This window comes from Amphiura filiformis, chromosome 5 (assembly GCF_039555335.1).
Source record: "Amphiura filiformis chromosome 5, Afil_fr2py, whole genome shotgun sequence".
Taxonomy (NCBI): Eukaryota; Metazoa; Echinodermata; class Ophiuroidea; order Amphilepidida; family Amphiuridae; genus Amphiura; species Amphiura filiformis.
This window is the reverse complement of record NC_092632.1, coordinates 53,733,426-53,758,260: the sequence shown is the minus strand read 5'-3', so window position 1 is coordinate 53,758,260 and position 24,835 is coordinate 53,733,426. Positions and strand designations below refer to the sequence as shown.

Below are 24,835 nucleotides of genomic sequence, written 5' to 3'. Positions count from 1 at the left end.
CGATTGGGTAAGATACTGGTTCCACTGGATATCCACAAGGTATTATCTGATGTGATACATCATCAGTAGACGGCTCTGTTGCCGTCTGGCTTGTAGAGATTGCCACTGGAGGTTTTGTAACATGGCAGACACACTGCTCCTCCTCGTTGAGGTACTTTTTGTCACTATCAACCCATGTTCCACTAGAGAGCAAATCAGTAAAGAAAATAAAGAAATGCATCATGGGAAGTGTTAATTAACACTCCATTTACTACCTGGAACCTAACACTCCATTAACAATGTCTGTAGGCAACTTTGATTGATCTGTTCAACATAAAGATACATTTGAATTCATTTCAACTATTTGGGAGATTTTTGATAAGGTCAGATCTGACATATAATTGTTTATACTGCTATTTTGGGTGACAAGTTGTAATACTTTTATTAACCAAATATCAGGAAAATCATGAAATTAATTGAAAATTTCTAAAGGCAGAGATTAAATATATGACTTCAATTGTTCCTTTAATTTGAACAACTTCTACTATTCCATGCTGCTCTAGCCCCTGACAGCCCCTTCATGTGATGAAAAAATATATTGTTTTCTTTAGTTAGACTCTAGAGTAAGTATAAACTAATCTTGGTATCCAATATATTCTAAGAAGTATCCTACAAGCATTAAAATATGACACAAAATGCCAGACACATACATCTTCAAAAAAGCTCAGCATTTCTCAGCTTAGGAGGAAAGCTACAGTTTGTTTCAAAAACAAAAGTGTATCTAGCAACATGCCACTTAGTCATTTTTACAGTACTTCTTACCATACCTCTGATTGGCTCTGTGCATGGTACAGCCCTCTCAGAAATTTCATCACAACAAATGAAAAAGTTTGCTGCCAAAATATTACATATCCTGTGCCAATAAATTATGCTTAAACACAAGTTAAAAAATTCCCAACTGGCCTGGAGAGGCAGCTGACATTTTACTGTATTTTTACTATTGTGAAATGGATCAAAATATGAATATCTAGAGTCGATGAGAACATGCAATATTGAAGCCGTATAGAACAGACTGAAGCAACTAGAAGAGATAAATTTAGGTATGTTGTTACAGCTTTGCTACATGTGTGACTCGGGAACATTATGTCGCTATTGATTTCTACATGAGATTTATAATAATAAGAGGAAGGCAATTTGATGCCAACCTATATGGGATGCTTATTACTAGGCAGGAATAAGAACTATCAAAGTGCTTTGCTATTCATGTATGCATACCACCTGTGCAAGAGAGTGCAAATTTGGGTCTACTTGAAGAGCTGTTACAATTCAGTAATAAAAGAAATAAAAAATGGTGACTTGAGTTGGAAATGGAATTGGCAGATTTGGAGTGTTTCATTGTCAGCCTATGTGGTTTACTTGAAATGGGACATGAAAGTTTTGCAGACATATAGTCACAATTCCCTAAGTGCCAGAACTGTTGGCAACTTTAAAGCAAAGGTATTCCTGTTATCAGTCTTGCATGATTAATAGAGAATATTGTATATTGTAATCAACACTGGTCAACATATTTTAAGAAAAAATTTTAAGGGCTATTATGGCTCTGAGAATGAAATTACGAAGATTATTGTCAACTTTTGCAGGCCCAAGCTCTTTCTGAAATTAAGATGAAGACTTAGTTAAAAAATGACAAATGGAAATCTGAAGAGAAAATGTCTTGTTGAAATGGGTTTAAAAATCTTCTAAAGCCCAAGGCCCATAGGATGGCATATCAAGTACTGAAGTAGGCCCACAGTGATTTCCATAGGTAATTTGGCTGAAAGAACCACTTTATATTTAAAAGACATTACACCCAAAGAGGACCAACTTAAAATTGCCTTGCGTGTATTGTGTAATGCTATAGTAAATCTGACATATTGGTTTGTCGATCATGGAGGGCAAAGACTGAAGCCTGAAATGGAAAGATACTTAGTAAATTTAAGCTTGAGCTTTGCACATGCAGTGTGTAGTGTGCATTTGTCGCACCACACGTAGCACACAGAACGCAAACAACCACACTCTTCAAATTGAAGTTTGTTTTTGGCGCATGGCAAAATAATTCGGCGGCTCACCATTATGAGCGACACGCAGATTTACTGATAGTCTTAATGAGGTAGAACCGCAGACAACCACCTCCATCATATATTTGTCTGCGGTTCTACCTCATTAGGACTATCAGTAAATCTTGAACCACTTAGTGATGGTAGATTCTTAAATGTACAGTACAGACATAGCAAATATTGTCTGTTGCTCTATAATTGAATGAAAACTGTTGACAAAAGTGACACACAGGAAGTAGCTTTTCTGAGAAATCAAAGAAATTGATCAATTTTGTTCTTTCAATGTCTTTTTAAAACAAAAGTCAAGTGTGAATCTTGACAATGGCTATGAAGCACAATATGTGTCATGGTACATCATGGTACTGCATATTTGCTATCTACTCGAGACACTTGACTGAAAAATGTGACATTTCTTTATCAGTTGAATATTGCAATAAATTAGTTTGGTTTACACTCATTTTTTGATGCTTTGTCATAATCCATAGTTATGTAGGTCTAGATGCTACTTGGTTCACACTGCAGTTGTTTCAAGGTACTATTATAGGTTCATATACATATACTACTTCAACCTAGAAGTACAAACCAAATCTGTGGCATCGGGGGGGGGGGTGTCGAAGCTTTGTGTTACACACACTGCATATTAAAAGATGTGACGCATAAAGAGCGTGATGCGCTTGGCAAGTTAATATCGTGCAGTAATTGGCGCGCCAAAGAAGCATTTACACACGCATTGCACTGCAATAATTATTCTCATACCTCCAGTTTCAGAGGTCTATTTACTTTGTACTTCTAAGTTGACGGGACTGTAGTAATTGTTTGGTGCTACTCAGTTCATACTCTGTATAGTTCATTGGTGCAAAAATACATTTCAATATTATTTTGTTAAAGATAGCAAGTTCAATTTTTTCTTCAATGTGCAGCTTTATGATACAACATGTGTACATGGTAACATAACCTTTATATTATTCCTCATCTAAATCAAATACATATATATCCGGAACAGACTTGTCCATAGAGACATCTTCCCATCTGAATGATAATAGAAATGGACATTACATAAAACTCATATCCACAATACAGATGTCACAACTATTATCTGGTTCAAATTCAAATACTTTGTATATTACAATAGCTTTTCATAAGGCTAACCCAGGATGTGTACATTATGTTCACATTATATACTCATGTAACTCATATAGAGCTTCCGCTTGTGTAATCAAACAACTAGTCATATATCCATCATATACTGCGCCAATTAAGTATCCTTACACTTGGAGAAAAAAAATCACAATTTCAAAACTGGACAATATTGGGTTAAATTTGTTTTTTAATAGATGCACTATCTAATCCTGCACATTATGACACCACATTGAATCCAATGTGACCTCAAGAAGTAAAGTTACAAGCAATTGAATAGACGAAGGTCCAGTTTTAAAAGTGACAAACTGGCCTATACAAGGCGCAAAAAGAAACAAAGGGACAACACAGTTTCTTCAATGAAGCGTTATTTAAAGCAGTCAGTCTTTACTTCTCTGTACTTTTCATAACTTTCATTTTATTTGTCAGTTCTTTTGTTTCAGTTTTCTTTTGTTCCTTTTGTTTTAAATTAAAGCCAAACGCATAAATTAGCCATTCACCACTCTCAAACCAGATGTCTAGTCTGTGAAGTTTTGAATAGGCCAGTTTGTCACTTTCAAAACTGGACCTTCATCTAATCAAATGCTTGTAACTTTGCTTCTTGAAGTCACATTGGATTCAATGTGGTGTCATAATGTGCAAGATTAGCTAGTGCATCTATTAAAAAAACAAATTTACCACAATATTGTTCAGTTTGGGAATTGTGATTATTTTTCCAAGTGTAAGGATACTTTATTGGCGCAGTATATTATTATTATCCAGTTTCTGTAAGGCAAGCATTAGGCTATTCCATTTCAAATCCACACTCCCTGTGGAAGATGTTAGAATGAAACTGTTAGGCAGCTCCATTTGAATTGCATACACATTTTGAGAATGATTCAAACGGAATCTTCCACAGAGGGAGAGTGAGTTTCATATAGAGTTGGTTAATGTGCTTATTCCATTTGAAATTCATACTCGTACTCCTGCTGTGGAAGATATTTCCAAAATCTTCTATAAGGGGAATGCGGACTTCAAATGGAAGTCACAAGGAAACAGCAAATATTTATTTTCCTATAAAACTCTAAAGAAATAAAAAGATAGTTATGCAGCAAAATAAGGTTATTTCCTGTGCCTTGAAAAAGTAAGGAACTCTGGAACCTTGTTCCAAGGAAATTGGCTATTTTGAGGGACATTCTTGATTCGTGAAAATTATGTGTTGTGAAAATATTGTGCTCTACAGTATCATAATATATCACCAAGGTCAGGTACTGGAAAGAAGATTCATGACATTATTCATGTGAATATTTCAACTTCCAAAAGAATAGTCATCAATTAACTCTCTTTACGCGGGTCTCGACTGTCTACAGTAGACGACAGGTTTAATTTTCATTTTTTTTTAAAATTCATAATTATACATTTTCATGACCATATTTGGAATCAGAATGAGAAATGCATTAAAATGAGTACAAACAAGCCTAGTATTGGTTCAGTGGTTCTTAGGGTAGCTTTTAATATTTTCAGAAAATATCTCAAAACTTGGATGTTGAAGGCTATGGCTGGCACACAGAGCATTAATTCAACTTCAGTGAGGTTGATTGAAATCGGTTTCCACTTTTGAGAGTGCTTAACAGGTGTTTTTATGATTTGACTATCAAGTATTTAATGGATATAGTTAACAAGACACTTGTAATTAGAAAGGCAAAGTACTTTTACCCAAATAACTAATGTATACCATCATCATTTTATTATTTCTTTCATCCAAAAAATGTTGTCCCTGACATTTATGTACATAAATAGTACACTGCCAATTATGTTTGTCATCAATATAATTACCATTACCAAAGAATTGTTGAATTAAATTGAAATGAGACTTCAATAATATTTCATGAAGCTAAATGTCAGTTTGAGGGCATCTGACAGACTTTATTTGGTTGATTGTTTGATTGATTTATAAATCGATTGATTAAGTAATTAATTGAATGTCTTCTTACAAATTATTGATTGATTGATTTTGGTGACCAATAGAGGTTACTCATGTGTGATTTCTAACAAAAGGCGCTGATTCCCGTAGTATTCCTTATTCAAAACAATTCAATGCATGACCTCGGAGTTACCTGCATGACTCTTGGCGGGCTATTTTGAAATAGTCATGGTTGCACATGCAGGTACTTCTTTTGAAAGTCCTAAACAAGGTATAGCAGTCGTTGATAGGATATGCAGCTTATAGAACACGGATAACCTCTATTCAAGAATCAGGTTGCAGTAGCCTGTGCATATGCCTGGATGAAAAGTTGTCCAGCATAATTCCTAATAGTTATCTATTTATCAAGTATGTGAGAATTTTAACCATTAAAAAGTAAGCCAATATAACACAGGGTAAATTGCTGCAATTGTTCTACATGCAGGGGTCCATTTCACCAAACTTTAAGAAGCTTTGTTAGTGTCAAAATCGTTCGTAATTTACGATGAGTCATAAGTTCCATTTCACTAAACATACTTATGAACAGTGCCATTCGTAAGTAATAGGGGTTTACTACAGGAACCCTTCCTAATGTTACGTCTAGTATTGGGTATTCGTATCTTTACGAATGGTTACTTGATTTATGAAGGGCTAAGAGTTTAGTGAAATGGATCCCAGATCACAGTAATTGCCAAACAGTATCAATGTACAATTTTACATTATTACTTTTATAATCCACCTCCCCACACAACTTTTGAACAATTTCAGTACATTTCAGCAGCAAGAAATTGTCCAAACTTCACTTCCTTAACATTATATAAAAACTATATTCACTGTGGAGTATATAATTATTAGTCAGTAGAATAAGATAAAATTCACAAACTTTAACAAAAGTTAAAGTGTTTGTCACAGTTACTAGGGTGGTAGAGTTAAGTATGCGTTATATTAATTCTGGCATGCCACGGGGTGTCGAGTGATCATCAAACATTAATTCAGTCGGCTGCACTTGAATGCTCCGTGCATTTCATCATAATCAATTCCATGACGAGTAATTTGTATATTCATCACACCAGGGTTTTGCAAGTGAAATGGACTCCAGACATGGCTGGTTTATGTTGCAGTAATATGATAGTATCCATCCGTGTCTATGTGCCATACACATTGTATTTCTTCATAACAGAAAGAATGTATAGATATAGGATGTAATGGGACAAATACAAGCAATGATTCTTTCAGCAATACATATTCATCTTTGCATTTTATGCTACGTGTATGTTATGAGGCTGCGATCGCATAGAAGTATACGGTATTCGCTATACGAAATACGCTCATTCGATCAGGCTGAGTTCACTTATACTATGTGAACTTAGCCTGATCGAATGAGCGTATTTTTCGTATAGCGAATACCATATACCGTATACTTCTATGGGATCGCAGCCTAAAGCAACAGCTATCCACACCTTGTTATGCACTGTTCCAAAGATGTATTTATCACACTTATGGATGCAAATCATTTTATTTAACTGTGAATAGTATTGACCTTTTCATAAATGTGTGTCATAGTTTCTTATAAAATACCTCAACTAGTATATGTGACACGATCTGGTCCATGGGGGCCAAAGGCGGCAAATTTGAAACTGAGATAAAGGTAAAAATATGGGGTAAAAAACAACATCAAAAAACTTCATAACTTTAGAACACCTTGGGTGTTTCCAGTAAATGATAGCCTATTGTATGTATAATGTAATAATTATAGTAACTCAATTTTCATAAATGCCCTCTTTGGCCCCCATGGACCAGATCGTGTCACATATGGCAGTTTACCTTCCATTTTAGTGTATAGGCAAGGGGAGATTCAAAGCCAATCCTCTTTAGATGATAACACCATATACAAAAATTGATATCTTCAGTAGATAGCTTAAAATTGCTAGTTTTATTAAAAATGCTATCCTCGAAATATATTGCAAAATTATTGCAAATTCACAATTGCTGTCTTCAGTAGATATACCCTATTAAACCTGCTATCTACAGCAGACTATGTATCCCAGTACTGTCTTTGGTAGATAGCATATTATAAATGGTTACCTTTAGTAGATAGCATATTAGAAATTGCAATCTTTAGTAGATATCATATTTGAAATTGCTATCTTTAATTAATAGATATCATATTAGAAATTGCTAATTGCTATCTTTGGTAGATAGCATACCGTAAAACCTCGTCTATAAGCATATAGAGTGCTTTTGATGAAAGCTAAATTAATCTAGGCGCCATCCATCGACAAAATTATAACATTTTGTAGTTTTAGCAAATAAATTACAGATACAAGTATATACAAACAAATACTATTGTAAAAAGACCACTCTATTGTATTGGCATATTTAAGGCTGTTTCATATTAATTTATCTCTTAGCAAAAGTACTCTATATGCTTGTAGATGAGGTTTTACGGTATTAGAAATTGCTATCTTTGGTAGATATGTTAGAAATTGCTATCTTTGGTAGATAGCATATTTGAAATTGCTGTCTTTAGTAGATAGCATAATTAGAAATTGCTATTTTTGGTATATAGCATATTAGAAATTGCTATCTTTGGTAGATATCATATTAGAAATTGCTATCTTTGGTAGATAGGCATATTAGAAATTGCTATCTTTGGTAGATAACATTAGAAATGGCTAGCTTTGGTAGACAACATTAGAAATTGCTATCTTTGTTAGATAGCATATTAGAAATTGCTATCTTTGGTAGATAGCATATTAGAAATTGCTTATCTTTGGTGATAGCATATTAGAATATCAGAAATTGTTATCTTTAGTAGATAGCATTACTCAAATTGCTATCTTTGGTAGATAGCATATTAGAAATTGATATCTTTGGTAGATATCATATTAGAAATTGCTATTTTTGTAGATATCATATTAGAAATTGCTATCGTTGGGAGATAACATATTAGAAATTGCTGTCTTTGGTAGATAGCATATTAGAAATTGCTCTCTTTGGTAGATAGCATATTAGAAATATCTACCTTTAGTAGATATGTTCCATTGTGATTTACAGTGATTCAAATAATGCTATTTCTTTACATCACATTTGCATGAGTGCTGTCAAGTACAGACAGGTGTTTTTAACATTTAAAAACACATCATGTTTTGTCCATCTCCTCTTAAACCAGAGTCACATTGAAATAATGCAACAGGCTGGGTAGCGATTCAAGTGGGCAGGTAAATTAGCAAGCAAGATGTACCAAGGGAGGACCTTGACATTTTCTCTGTGGTCTCTAATGTGTCTTCTACATGTTTCCATTTATTTGTGATTACTCTGCCTACCCAGTGAATATTGAATGCATTTTAAAGACACTATCAGCAGTTTGTTAAATCAGAAAATCATCAAAAATCAGATTTGTGCATATTTGGCATGCGGGTGGGCTAACATACTATACAGGTAGTCAGATTGAACATATCCTAATAGGGTAAAATATAACATTATAGTCACATTTGGAGGAGGGCGTCTGTACGGACACTTAAATTACACACAATTGAATGAATGGGACTTCACATTCTGTGTAGTACAGCTTCTTTCTTCCCTACCAATATTTCATATGGAAAAAGTACATAATGGGATTTTTATGCGACTTTCACTTATCCTTTACTTTTAAGCTATTTCTAACCTTTATAAAATGTTCTCATACTTTTGCGAGGATCGCTGCTAGTGCCTTTAATCATCTGGGCATTCTGGTTTCATTTGAGGAGGGCTTTTAGTTGATATGCAATGCCATCAAGGAAGATGAATCCTTTCTCACTAAATTGATTGATAAGATATGGTGGAAAGAAGTGTTGAACACTTATGCATTTCATTTTGTGTGCAACATGAAAATATTCATGAAGTCCAATTTTGATGAAAGTTTAGCATATTGTGGCCTGTTATATTGGCTAGAATATTAAGTCACCGGTCGCATCACATAATGGCGGATAAGATAAAAGATAAAAACCATAGTGGTGTACGTGCACTGTATGAGAAACGTCTGTTTCACTTAGTGACGCATAACTTTTGGCAATTAAATACGCATTAATTATATGATTTCACAATATCTGGGTATTTTCTAACTTTTATGTGTCTACTTTATCATGATATGACCAATGACCACAACAAGTGAATCATCAACAATTGCTATGCAATGTATTTCTCGAAGTGATAAATTACGGCAAAAAATCACTGCCTATCCACCACTATGTGCTGCGATCCCTGCCATCTACCCACCACTATGTGATGTGACTGAAGAAATGTAGGAATTAAAATATTAGCTTGTGCGACAAATTATTTATTTAGCTTTAGTAATTAGGAATAGTACTGGAGGCATGGATACTGAAGTATGATGACCTGTCTAGCATGGCTTACAGTCTGTATCTAGACATGTTGTTTCTGATATGCTTGCCATGCTCAACATTATTAGGTCATTGCAATGTTTCTGAACAACATATTTATATACCATTGGGAGGTATTATGGTGTGCCAGAAAATTGTGTGTGTTTATCTGCAATCAAGGATGCACAGGAGACTTTCACATTCAGACTATGAACCTAGCACAAATAAGCACTGTCCTTGGTTTGCGGAGGTCTGCAGGAGGTCCCAATTGCATTCATAGTGCATTTGGGAGTTACGTCCGTTTAAAAAATAACTCCTTGGTTTGGCGATTATACTTTGATTCAGACTTCCTTGGTTGTCTGGCATTACACAATGTCCACGGTTGCCAGCATTCATAGGTAGGGGTTTGTGAGCACATGTGTGATTGTTTATGAGGGAGTGTTTTGGGTGTGGTGTAGTGTGACACCTACTTCAGGTAGGTGTGTGCTCCGGAGGCCTAGAAATTTGTGAAAGTGCATTTGGATTCACAGAGGAGAATTTTGGAGCCTCGCCAATTCACACAAATTTAGGATGGTGTGATTTACATATTTATCTCTCAATACTTAAAATTGTTATTAAAAACTACTGTCCTCTATCACTCAATCACGCATGAACAAGCTCGATACCATAAGTATGTGTGTGTTTATAAGAGTATTTGTGAAAAAAAGCAAATTTTCCCTTAACAGTTATTCAAACATACTTGGCAGTGGGGTTTGACCCCCACCCTTTTTATTTTACCCCCACCCTTTTTATTGAGGCACCCTTTATATTAAAAGTTCCTGACCCCCACGCTTTTTACTGAGGCACCCTTTATACTGAAAATCCCTGACCCCACCACTTTTTGCTTTTTCCCCTATTTGTATACTGATGAAGTCACAGGCAATTTGGTTTGAAGTAAATCAAGTACGCCGAATTCTGCACCTATCATCACACGATAACCTAGTGGATGTAAACATGCATCAAATAGAATTTTATCTTGCGATATGTTTTGCTGGCAGTGGTTTGGCACTTATTCTTGTGGTTATTTTATCATTCAATAAATATATATTGCAAGCTGGCACTCCCACCCTTTTTATTTTACTCCCACCCTTTATATCAATCCACCCTTTTTACCAACAAAGTTTAAACTCCCACCCTTTACAGGATTTTCCAAATTTCCAAGTGGCACCCTTTAAAAAGGGTGCCCTGCCAACAGTGTCAAAAGAAATGGTATTTGTTTATTAGTTCTATCTACTGAAGATAGTAATTTAAATAGTTTGGCAATCACACTTTGAATACAAAACATATCAATGAAATGAATCATTGGAGAAAAAGACTTGAAACACTACTAATGAGCTGAGTTCAAACCAGCCACTTGGCAATCGTCTTTCTACTATTTGTTTCTTTTAACTACCACAGAATAGATAGACTTAAGTGGCCAATTTATGAGACAAATTAGGAAGTATCCGGGGAAATATCCATCTAATGATTAGTGCCATTTAAGTTGGCAATGGTTGTCCTACTTTGTGGTTGATTAGTAAGACTAGCCATTGTCTGCAGGGATTAGTGTTTGATGGATTGAGTGGATTTAATTTAAATGGATTTCCCCAAGTGATTGGTTAATAGTAAAAGAAAGGAGCAGTGACTGTAATGATGGTCCAAAATTGCTGCTGATTCGAAATTCTGCTGTCTACTGAAGATAGCTAAGTGTGGAAAGTTACAGTGGATATGACCAAGGATTCTGGAGTAATAATACACTAAAGGATAAGCCGCTTGTTTGCGCATATGAAGTCAGTCGCCTCTCTCTCCTGTACGACAGGCAGATGATGCTAGACATGGATCAAGACCGAGTATTGTATAACGTAATTGTGTAACAATTGTAATATGTAATCAAAGATCTGGGACTAAGTACGATTGAGCCTAACAACTGTCAATCAAACAAAATTAAGAGTAAGTCACTTTTATTATTGAAGCAGTATGCAAGTATTGCTGTCTGCACACATATATGGGATTTAGGCTAAAAACTCCTCAAATGCTGGTGAAGTGACTTCACTTTTTATTTAGGGAATGAATACGAGAGTCACAGCCATGATAACATGAGATGTAGTTTCATAATTTATGTGTAAATATGGAGACATAATAAAGTAGTTTGAATATATATAATTACAATCCCAAATCTTTTAAAGTGACTCCAATGCTGCTATCTACCGAAGATAGCCGAGTATAAAATGTTACAGTGGGTAGGAGAGAGTGACACAGGTTTCTTGATGATAATATGACTTAAAGCATACACAAATATGTAAAAATGTGGAGAGTTGACATACATAAGAAAGTAGTCATCAGATTTATAATTGTGATCCAAAATCTGGAGTGACTCAGAATTCTGTTATCTACCGAAGAGAGCTAAATTATGTAAATGTTACAGTGGGTAGGTGGGAGTGAAATAGGTTTCTTAAGGGGTACTACACCCCTCGATAAATTTAGTGTCTATTTTTGCATTTTTCTCAAAAACTAATAACACAGTGGTAACAAAAGTTATGTATATTATTGGGGCAAGGAATCCAATTACTACACTGGAATTTCAGTGACCCAAGACAAGTGGTTTGTTATTTATGATCAGAAATAAGGTACCACTAGGATGTACCTTGTTTCCTATCATATATACTGAACCGATTGTCTTGAGTCACTGAAATTTCAGTGTAGTAATTGGATTCCTTGCCCCAATAATATACATAACTTTTGTTACCAGTGTAATTATTTTTGAGAAAATGCAAAAATAGTCACAATTTACCACATGGGTGTAGTACCCCTTAATACTAATATCAATTCAAACATACAAATGTAAAAATATTGAGGCATACATAAAGCAGTCAGCAGATTTACAATGGTGATCCAAAGTCTGGAGTGACTCAAAATTCTGCTATCTACTGAAGATAGGTTGGGTAGGTTGGAGTGACATACGTTTCTTAATGCTAATATGACTTCAAACATGTATCACACATGTAAAAATGTTGAGACATAAAGCAGTCAGCAGATTTACAATTGCAATCCAAAATTTAGGGTGACTCAAAATTCTGCTGTCTACTGAAGATAGCTATGGGTTGGTGGGAGTGACATAGGTTTATTAAAGTTAATATAACTTCAAACATACCATGTAAAATGTTGAAACACACATAAAGCAGTCAGCAGATTTACAATTGCAATCCAAAATCTAGAAGTGACTTAAAATACTGCTATCTACTGAAGATAGCTAAATGTAAAAGGTTACAGTGGGTAGGAGTGAGTGACATGGGATTTTAATGTTAATCTGACTTCAAAGATACATATTTAAAAAGTTGAGACATAAATAAAATTTACAGATTTACAATTGCGATCCAAAATTTAGAGTGACTCCAAATTCTGCTGTCTACTGAAGATAGCTAAATATAAAAAGTTACAGTGGGTAGGTGGGAGTGACATACTTTTCTTAAAGCTAGTATGACTTCAAAGTATACATGGCTAAAAATATGAAGACATAAGAAATCAGTCAGAAATAAGTGTTTATACTGTCACATCAATACTTACTGCAAGTTGTAATAATAAATAGAGGTGAATAATCAGTACAGAGTAGAATAGAATTAATGTATGGACAGTTTGTTTGTAGACAGGTTAGACATGAGTTATTTATCTAATGCAAACAGGTGACAAGCAGGTGTATTGGTAAACATTGTGTCAATTTGAAATTAGGATCCTATGGGTAGTGATAGAACATTAAATGACTGCCCCTTATATTGTCATCAGGATGGAAATGGGCTATTCCAGTTGAAATCCATACACCCCTATGGATGATATGACCTAAATCTAAAACATAGGGGGTGTAGATTTCAAATGGAGTCCCCCATTCAGGTAACTCAATTTGAAATTCACACTCCCTCTCCTCAGAAGGACCAGACTGCAGGCTTGACTAGAAATAAAATGATTGGATTTTGAAAAAAGTGACATAACACAGACTTCAGGATAGGTGGGTTTTGTCAGGATCCCATGAGGAATTGAAAATAATAATAAAACAATATAATTCAGAAAACATTCTAAACCAGGATGTATCAGTAAGCAAGGGGCTTTAAAGTTTGTATTTTTTGTGTGTGGATCCTCCTAATTTCAATTCTTATAGCTGTATAATACCTGGATTTCAAAGCTAACTAGTTTGAAATCATCCCCCAAATAGGATGTTATGGTTTTCTTTTGTCCCATCTGAAGTGAAAGAAAACAATGAAATAGAGAAAACACAAGGGATCAATGAGAAAGGGTTTCATTGCATGTGGGTGTTAAATCTATCTAGGTTTAACTCTAGCTAACCGCAATTACCTGGATTATAATACAAACCATCTTATCCAAATTTCCCAGTGGGACTCTTTTAAGTTTTACTTTTTCAGAAATGTCATACTTTACGCCATTATCCAACGAAAAAAGAAAAGTGATTAATGATTCAAAGAGGTAATGTCACCCCATCTTAAAGTTGTCCAAGTGGAACAAGTCGAATGAGTGCTGTGTGTTTTTCTTGCTTAATATTTAACGATGAAGGGATGTTAATTGCATAGCCAATGAGCAGCCCGCGGCAGTTGATGCCATATCATTAAAGTGTTAGTTCAGCTTTTATGTTACTTGAGTTAACAGTTTATCTAGTGTTGCCAAATTTTCGCTGAAACAAGGTCTCTCATATCATCCAAAATTTCCCAAACCCAAAGTTGACTCTTAATTGCAGGTCAAAAGTTGTAATTTTCTGCCTACTGTTTGATAAATGATCAAAAATCAAACTCAAAATAGTGTGTTGCTTACATACTTTTATGTAAAAAGTTGCCTTAGGTCACAATTCTTAAGTTGGTTTTGAGTAGCAAGGCAAAGGTTTAAATCAGCCCAATTGGGCTGCAAAGTGGAGGTTTGGTAACACTGATTCTATCCAAATTGCTGGTTCATGTGATCATTCTTGCAGCAAATTAAAACTGTCGAATGTCATTAGTGTGTATTTTTTAATCCAAATTCTGCCTCGTAATTGGAGAACATCACGGAGATGAAAAATCTCACTTTTTATGTAGGTAAAATGTTAATTATTCCTAGTGGGTTCATCAAATCAATTACCCATGTCGTAATTTTATGTTCATTGCCAAATTGCACTCGTTAATAGCTGTGTAGGTTTACCGTTGTTTGGAACATGAATGCATGCTTGTACTTGTACAACTGATCATGAAGCATTGTATAAATTGGCATCACGAGCACAGGTGCATTTCTTACTATAAACAGGTTCAACTAACAAGTGTTTTGTTTGATTGAAATCAAGACTGGCAATATGTTCAATTGTCATCATTTGTATTCCTTCCACATACGTGTATATCATATAACCCAATTTAAGTTTTCTTGTCATGTGCTTCACCTATCATATCCTGCAGCAAATTAACCAATGTAACCTACTTATATTAAGAGGCTTAAATATTTCTATTTTTACTGTAGGCTTATATTATGTTTCTTCACTTTGAAGCAAATTTTTTTCATATGCTTCTATCATATCATTATTGAACTACTTAATTGAACTTGTTTTTATTAAGGCCTGGAAAATTGTTTCTTTCGCAGGAATATGGGTGAAATTTTCCACAAAATATCAAAATTTCTCATTCCTTCTTGTCTGTTTCTTCAAAATTGTCCTCTAACTACCTTCCCTGGAAAGGAACTTTGTGATATTTCCAAATTGTGCCAAGCCTTGTATACGATTATTTGCAGAGTGCCGCCAAAATCCCTTTCTTGATGCAAGGCAGGGAAACAGATTGAAGCAGCTTGCAAATTGAATATCAAATTGTACTGTCATTGTTGCCTATAGCAGAATTGCAACATAACCCGTTCAACCTGCTTATACCAAGTGGTTTAGATTTCTATTTTTGCAACCAGGTTACATTTCTATTTTAAAACACCCATATATTTTGCATACAGTAATATATTGCAACATAATACTGGTTATGTTAGTGAAGATTGAAGAATTTGGAAGCAGGAAGGATTGTATTTGGTGGGACATGTTTGGAGTTGAACTTAATTTTCATCATCTTTGAAAGTAACACAAAGAAGTACATGAAAGTATAGAGCCCTACATTTTGGGAAAGATCTAGTTTTGCAATGTCATTCAACTTTCTGTTATTACATGTAGGTTATACATTTCTGTTTTTACAACACCGGTATGCTTTGCATACAGTTTAAAATAGACAAGTTAGAGGTCAAATATTGTGTAATGTCTAGGGTGTGTGCTTCTTAGCTGAAAGTCCTGTGTTGTTATTTAATGGTTTATGGAATGATGTGGGCTGTAGTGGTCAGCGACAACCTGTGAAGATTTTGCCCGGCCAACATTTTTGTGTGTATGTGATCTCGGATGATTCTGCAATCGGATCATGTGGGATTCTTTGTTTGCAGTAGTAACTAGTAAGTTGCTTTGTCCACTCCGACTTTGAACCACTGACCAGTGATAGCAAGTCACAAGTGTGAATGTTGCGGGTCCAATGTTTTGTGCGTTAATGCGATTTTGGATGATTACACAATCATAATTTTGGAGTTATGCGACAGAAAAAAAACCAACCAGGCTAGCGGCACTCTGTACAAATTGCCTATACCGATTCCGAAGACAAAACCTGTGGCACAGTCGCATCCCCTGCTTGTACGTGTTTACCCAGGTCACAGTCTGTCTACGTAACAAACAGTCAGGGTCAGAGGATAGCGCAATCTGTCTGCTGCCAAGCCGTAATAGATCTATCAGTCACCTTTTTGTACCATTCGCAGAGCGTGACGTCTGCACAGCAACAGCATATTTTATTTTATTTATTTTATTTATTTATTTGAACGGACACTTTTAAATCAGCGGCACACACCTAAATTGGCGGTGCGTTCATATAAAAGTATTAAAAAAACACATTTAAAACAGCAATAACTCATAGGAAACAATATAAATGACTCCGCCCAATGAACCACATACATCCAATAACAGCGCCTTTTCGTAGCTACGTCACATTATAGCTCATTCATATCATTACATATTCACAATCACCTTTCAGGATTTGCCGAGCTCACACTGTCTTCACTTTAGCGATCGATGTAGCGCCTCTCTTAATTTAGTACTCTCAGAACCAACCAGACGGACCCAGATTTTCTGTTTTGGAATTTTTTTGTTTAATTTACTGTATGCAGATGAAATCAGTCATTTTTGGTTAAAAGTGGATTGATTTGAACAGATATTGCTGTATGCATGTAACATCAGCTGTTTGGGGCAAAAAGTTTATTGTCACTGAAAGAAAAAATGCAAGCGATTGGAGAGAATGAAATTTATTTTCAGATTTTGGTGATTTTTAGAGTCACTTACTAAAAAAAAAATGCCCGACCGAACAATTCTTCTTGAAAGGTCTGTGCACTACATTTTTGGAAGTAAACGAGGGGTTAGTTTATTGAAACAAAATACCGCTAAGAATATTGGATGATATAGTAATGATGATGATGGGAGTCATAATGGTTTAGTTGGTAATGATGTGTCTGGCTGGGGTTGTCAAATGTCTATAGAACAGCTATGACAGATAATGCATTTTTGCACCAAACCCTTCAGATTTTCATAGAAGGAATTGAATATTAACAAAAAATGAGTAACAAACAAAGATTGATTTTGCTTGATATTATAACACATACTTGTTTTGACAATAATTTTTTTTAACTTGCTCATTACCATCCTATGGTCACTACCTACATTTTAAATAAGGTTGACCTTAGGCAAATGTTGAAACACATCTGATTTGTGCAATTTGTAGTGTACAGTGATGTGACAATATTTCTACCAGCGGTACTGAATGTTTACAATATCATACCATGCAGTCAAAGAAACTACATACAAAAGCTTTTAGTTTTCCAATCATATGAATATTTTATGATATGATCTCTTTACATGGATGTGCAGATTAACTCTTACTGCATTTGGAACAGGAAAGTAATTTGTAATAGACCATCAAGGTTAAGAAAGCTTTTAGCATAGCATTTCATGCTCATAGCTATACTATCTATAACATTTTACACAGCATTGCCAGTTCCTCAATTTGTTGCCCAATTGGATGATTTTGAAGTGTTAACACTGCAATTTTTTAATGTGAATTTTAATGCGATCATAATGTTCCCTTTTAATTTCGAGCCAACAAATTAGGTAAAACAAAGAAAATTGCTATATATCATTCCAGCACCTATAATTATCGGCAGTGTTTTTTTTATTATGATTCTGCAATCATCCGAAAGCTAATACAGAATACAGTGTGTGTATTAGCTTATTGATTGTTCACACATCTGGGACGTATAAATAAGTCGTAAGACGAATAGTGATATACATACAGTTAAGAATCATGTCACTGATTCAATGATCCCGTGTCAATAATACACATGCACGCGGTGTGTCAGCCATTAGATGATCGGTGAACTTATTTATTATAAAAAACTGAAATTTTACTGTAATTAAAGCACTTCAGGCTTAGTCTTTCACATGGTATTTTAGTACACCATTGGGCATTAATTACAATCATGCAAAGAGTAGAACTTCAAGAAAAATTGAGGTGTCACTGTCAAGCAAATCACACACTTTGACTTTGAGAAAAATTGGGAGACTTTTCCAGTGATTAGACCCACACTTCAGACTGAAACTTGTTGGCAGGCAACCATGGTTTTAGATTGCAATATCAGTTGAGATGTTGAGGTTCAAGATAGTCAAGGCTGATGGAATGCGGTGAAAGCTGATTGGTTTGAAACTCAATTTTGTCACAATTAGGTTAAGAAGGTAGGACTCTATGAAGGTAATGTAGATGCAATTCAATTAAGCTTATGAGAACCAGAGTTGGGATGGCAAAACATCCAGCGCTCCATATGACACTATAGAAATAATATGTTTAAATGCGTACAGGTGCCTATGTGAGCATGAAAATATATGCTCTAAAATGGGAAATATTTTCCACATAAATTTTAGTACTTGTTCCTGGAAAAAAATGTAGGAATAATTCTGTAATAGCTTTCGCAGATTAACTAAACACTTTACCATACTGTTAAGGGATCTGGAATGAGTGTTTTGAGTGTTTCGACAGTATTTTTTGTGGGACATGAGAGCACATCAGACATATCGAATTGCATTCTGAATATTGCGTATTGATATTTTGCACATTTTTGATATATAACAGTCCTCGAAGTAAATTCTATAAATCTAATGATATATTCTTAAAGTGTATGTAGCTGGGAGGCGACGATCAAGTGAATATTTTGACCTTTCATATTGAAGATATGGATTTTTTTCCCAAAAAGACCAAATTTTTTTTGGTGTTTTGGGAAAACCAATCCATATCTTCAATACAAAAGGTCAAAAATTTTCAATTGATCGTCGGCTTTTCATCCCACCTACATAAACTTTAAGTATAAATCATCAGATTTATAAAGTTTACTTTAGTACTGTTAAATATCAAAAATATCAATTTTAATCATTTGCCATAAAATGTGTATTACAATGTTGCGAATTTCAAAAATTATTTGATATCAAAAGGACATTCTACGTATTCAGAATGTAATTCGATATGTCTGATGTGCTCTAATGTCCCACAATAAATACTGTCCAAACGTTCATACCCCAGCCATTAATGGAATAAAGTGCATTACAACAGGATGTGAAGGGTAATATACATGGTGGACAGCTTTGGTACATGATGTAAAACTAACATCTGCAACCTAAATAGATAGGCCTAGAATAACATTTGAGTGGCCATAATTTTTGCGTGCATCAATAAAGACCCAACATATGCTTACTTAAATTCACATTAGTGTGGGCTAGTCACATGTTACGCAAAGTACAATTAGCGTAGGTGCTGCGCTGAACTGCGTGCATGCCATTTTAATGGTTCTATATCAATCTGTGATGTTCCAAATTTGCCAATTATAAGCCAAACAAATGATAGAAACATGAACCTGTAAGTAAATCAATGAAATTAAGTTAAAAAACAAATAATTGAATAAGAAAAAGGAGAGAGATTCAGGATGAGAAAAACAGAAGCAGGGTCCCTATATATGTTACACAATCAGCTTTTTCTTTTGTCTAAATGTAATCTTGATGTTTGAAGTGATCCTTCCAAAATTGATTCACTCATAGTCATTTCCAATAGCAACATCCAGTTGGAGTGTCTTGCTATGCCAGTGATTCTAGACATTATATCATCCCTGGGCAGCAAAAATCTTCTATGCATAATTTCAATTCCTATTTGGCAAATGGTGAACAGTAATAAAATTTCAAATTTGACTGTATTTTCATTTTCCAGTTGACACAAAAACTAGCTAACTGTTCAAGGATAGTGTTTTTATTAGATTATGTCCCCTGCAAAATTAAAATAACATCAAATTAAAATTTTGTTCTTTGTTCCTTGTTTGTCAAATAGGAAACAGCGAAAATACACATGCCCAGTGATGATGTGCTGGAAGTTTCCATAAAAAACAAAATTTCCTGTTTATTAATATTTTCTAAATGTGTACATCCATAGCAAAACGAGGCACTTGTCGGCTGCTACATGTGTCTCATTTCACATAATAGCTAGGAATAAATACCAGACTCATCTCTGAAGTGGAGGAACCTTCAAATCATCCCCAAATTGGGATAATTGGAAGTGACCTCCACTTCGAGATGAGGCTGGTATTTATTCCTAGCTATTATGTGAAATGAGACACATGTAGCAGCCAACAAGTACATCGTTTTGATATGGATATACACAAATACAAAGAGCTCTTCAAAAGTACTACACCACACCAAACCTAGGAATATTTGTAACACTCTGTGAATCAACCAGGCTGAAGGAGATGCTTTAAAAAATTTAGTTATTATCATCGTCAACTTCCAACTTGCAATAAAACCGAAGGTTCGATTGTTGATACTATCCTATATCTTGCCATGTTGGTTGCAAAGTTTATGAGCAACTATTGTAGCATTTTCTATCTCTAAGGAATGCAAAAAGTGAAGAGAGTGAAGAAAAACAGTTATGAAAATGTAGCCTTAAAACCTTGTCCTCTGCATTTGATGGCTATCAGGGATAGGATTAAATCAATACAGTTGTTAATGGGGACCACATAAGGTTAAGTTTCTATATGATTGGGCTAAAAAGTGGGCTAATGGTAGAGCTCAGTAACGATTGTGGGCAAATCTCTTCCCAGAGTGCTTAGCAAAATTGTGAAATTTTTTTTGTTGGTTGCATTTGTCACAAAGGTAAAGGTAAAGGAGTCGAACCTGTATATAAACAGTGAACGGAGTGCCCATCTCTCTTTCATTGGCGATTGGGCCAGACTCCTCCATGTAATGTTGCTGTGGGGGGATCGCTACACCTCCTCCACAGCGAGTCTGTTACCTTCCCAGCATTAAAGAATGCCGGTACCCATTTATACACCTGGGTGGAGAGGAGTAATCGAGATAAAGTACCTTACTCAAGGGCACAACACGATGCGGTCGCCGGGGCTCGAACCCGCAACCTTCCGATTATGAGTCGGAGCCCGTTCCGCTCGGCCACCGTGCTCCTCACAAGTATCAGCAAAATATACATGTACCTCAAGTTGGCTTGGACAGCTCTGAGAATCAAAGCTTGAGAAATATAAACTTTGGTAAACTTGAAAAAGCAACCCCCACATGATACACAGAAATCTCAAGCAAGTTTTTCGGGCACAGGTTCCATATCATGGTCTCTTATTAGTTGCTATTGCATTATGGGATGTGTTTAAAGTCTGCTTTGGACTGTAGCAACTTTAGCAAGTAGAGTAATGGCTTGCCTGCAAATTATATGGTTACATTATGAAGACTACTGTATGCCTAGGGAATGGGATGATTATATTAATATGATGTAAATGGCAGTTCATTGAATTAAATACGAAAAGTTCAGAATGAGGTATACGCATCTGCTGTGCTAGAAACCAAATTTGTGCAGGGCTGAGGTGCATAATATGAAGGGGTAAATAACATTTTATATAAAATCATAGAGCTACAGTTTTTGTTGGATTATCTTGTATGCCCGCTTGTATGTGTGTGACTGTGTAGCATTTATGTGAAATTTGATCAGTCTGGGAGCGAAATTTGTGAAATTAAGCTGTTTTTATGTTATTTTTGAAGTATATTTAAATCTAGGGGTTGTTTGGATGATACTAGAGCTACAGTTTTTTTGTTGGATTATCTTGTAGCATTTATGTGAAATTTGATCAGTCTAGTATAATTTGGTAATGTATTATTATGTTGTTTTGTTTTTTCGGAGGGAAATTTGTGAAATTAACCTGTTTTTATGTTATTTTTGAAGTACATTTAAAATCTAGGGGTTGTTTGGATGATCTTAACGAAATATACCAATAGCCTACAAGCAGTATGTGATGTCATTACTTAGTCATAATCTGAACATGTCTCTGCAAAAATTGGTTTTCTTTTTCAACATCATACAAACATTACGTTTGTATAACTATGATAACATTGTCATTGGTGATGTAGTGTTTGAATGTCAAATGCAACAACCTGAATTTCCCTAGAATTTCTAAATGCAGTTTATTTTAAATAAATGTAGATATTTATATAGTGCTTTATGCCGTAAACAGCCTCAAAGCGCTTTACATTTATTCCGCCGTCATTAGAATATGTCGGAACCATGTTTGCAGCCTACAAAAGGCGCAGGGTTCATCAGTACAACGACTGTGACTACCCCTAACAGCTTCCCATTGCACCTGGGTGGGGTGAGGCAAGCGAGGCAAAGCGCCTTGCCCAAGGGCGCAACACGGTGGTGGGATGGGGAATCAAACCCACGCACGTCAAGCAAGCCAAGGCCGTAATCACTGAGCCACTGTGCCCTCGATGTGAGGGAGCTTTGAAAGATCCACACTACTGCTGTACAAATATGGAGGGTAGGGTCCTGATTGGCTGATTGAATCAGACCATGAAATACTAGCATTCCATTGGCTGAACAAGTTTAATCACATCATGTGACCTGGCCCTATTTAAGTCAGGGTGGATGAATCTGCAAGTATAGCCTGTGATGGGAAATGTAATTAGGTCACAGGAAAAAGAACTCCCTCAAATCGAGGCATCCACCATGTTCAACAAAGTTGCACAGAAAAGTAGAACTCATCTAATGTATTTTACGTAGATTGTAAATTACAAGTTTAATAAGGTCACAAGTTAAAGTCAAACTCACTCAATTTGTTACTTTGATTATATCTTACAGGTCTAATAAGGTCCCGAGTAAGAGGAGCAGATATAGCAACAAGTACTATCCTTACATTCTTAGACAGCCATTGTGAATGTAATGAACATTGGTTAGAACCACTGGTCACCAGAGTACACGAGGTGAGTTATGAATAGCAGGCTACGGGCTGTCTCCTACTCGGGTGACTGTGTTACTTTCACTAGGTCTTAAAGGATGAACCTAGAGAATTGTGTTAGCGGTGACACGTTATATAGGGTGATGTTACGGGCTAGACTAGGGCTTCACTGTTATGTTATTGATCGCAGACAACATGCATGACAAATAACACGGTGTAGAATGTTCATCTAGTTTTTCAAATATTGCATTTTTTTAAATCAAATACTGCTATTGGTATTAAGCAATTTACAGTCGAGGTTGTACTCATGTGCTAGTGTTCCTGCTAGTGGTACCAACCAGTTTAACGCAGGTTGGAGGAGAACATAATCTAGTACTAGTATTTGCACTCAAATATTGAGACAAATAAAGCTGACTCACAAGAGGAATGGTATATGTTCTATAAAGGAGATCCCAAGGCTTGATGATATAAAGGGTGGCATTTCTTCCCCTTATGATTTTTCTTGGGAGGGAGAAATTTTCCAAAACTTTTGATATATTATTGGCCTTAACTCAAGAACCATAAGACCTATGGAAATATAACTGTGATTATTGGCTTCCTTGACATTCCCTGTAAGATGAATATATTAATTATAAGAAGTACGCTGCAGATTTGTAGTTAAATGGCTAACACCAGATATGGCTCCTGCCATGCATCCCACTCACCTTAACAAGGTTTTTCATATGAGACTTCGGTCATTATGGTCAGAAACTACTATACAGAAAGAAAGTGACCCAAACTTGCCCATGACATGTTACAATTTCCCAATCACCCAGATTAAGCCCCCACCTGATTTAATAATAATAATAATAAAGCAGCATTTGATAAAGCGCTTGATGCCCAGAGGCCCCTAAGCGCTGTACAATAAAAAAACATCAAAGCAAAATCAAATTATAAACATGCATAATTAATATCAGAATGAAATACAAGCTTAAAAGTACGCTTTTAAAAGATAACCTATTACAAACTACATCTTAAAAACATGTTAAAAACCAGTCGATACAAGCGCCTATAATACACAGTTGAGTTCAATGTTAAAAATACAACATATAAAATGGTACAGATCAGTAGCAAGATTTTAAAAAGGGCGTGCAATATAATACAATTCCCAGCACAAATGTATTGCACTATACAGTAGGAAATTTAAAAAGATAAGTCTTCAATAAACGCTTGAAATCGGCAAGAGAGTTGGCATTCCTAATTTCAATCGGAATGCTATTCCACAATTTGGGAGCTGATGTGCTGAAAGCCCTATTGCCGTAATAGCAGGTTGATACCTCGCGACTGGACGGAGGAGCAAGGAGGCATTGCGAAGAAGAACGAAGTGTGCGGCGAGGTGTGTAATCTGTGAGAAGGTCGGTGATGTATGATGGAGCCAGGCTATTGAGAGCTTTGTACGTGATGAGAAGAATTTTAAAAACAATCCGGTCCTTAACTGGTAACCAGTGTAACTGATCACGACGCAATGTATCGATGTCCTGTCTTGACTTCATGAGTGTAACTAGTCTAACCGCGAATTTTGTACCCTTTGGAGTTTGGCGATATTGCTGTTAGAAAGACCATAAAGAAGACTGTTGTTCGCGTCCAGTCGCGAGGTAACAAAAAGCGTGCACTAAGCGCTCTGCTGTTGATTGATCTATGTATTTTCGAATCTGTCCAATCTTGTGAATAGCGAGACACGCGGAACGGCAAACATTGTTAAGATGAGAAGTCATTGTCAGATGTTCATCCATGACAACGCCGAGGTTTCGCGCTTGTTTTGCAACCAAAACCTCTGATGTGTCGATCACAAAGGCAGATATTGGAACTGGCACTCTTTTGAAACACGACGAGAAATGGACAACTTCTGTCTTTATGTCATTCAGTAGAAGCCTGTTGGAGACTGTCCATGCTTTTACATCGCGAACACAGTTTTCAAG

The 24,835-nt window shown here is 35.6% G+C and overlaps 1 protein-coding gene across 1 annotated transcript in view; it reads left to right on the top strand.

Moving 5' to 3' along the window:
- LOC140153364 (polypeptide N-acetylgalactosaminyltransferase 2-like) overlaps positions 1-24,835 on the top strand; it is a 280,543-nt gene that overhangs the window by 161,684 nt on the left and 94,024 nt on the right. The window contains exon 6 of the mRNA XM_072176095.1: positions 22,781-22,902. Within this exon, the coding sequence (XP_072032196.1) occupies positions 22,781-22,902 (122 nt within the window). The remainder of the gene's footprint in view (positions 1-22,780; positions 22,903-24,835) is intronic.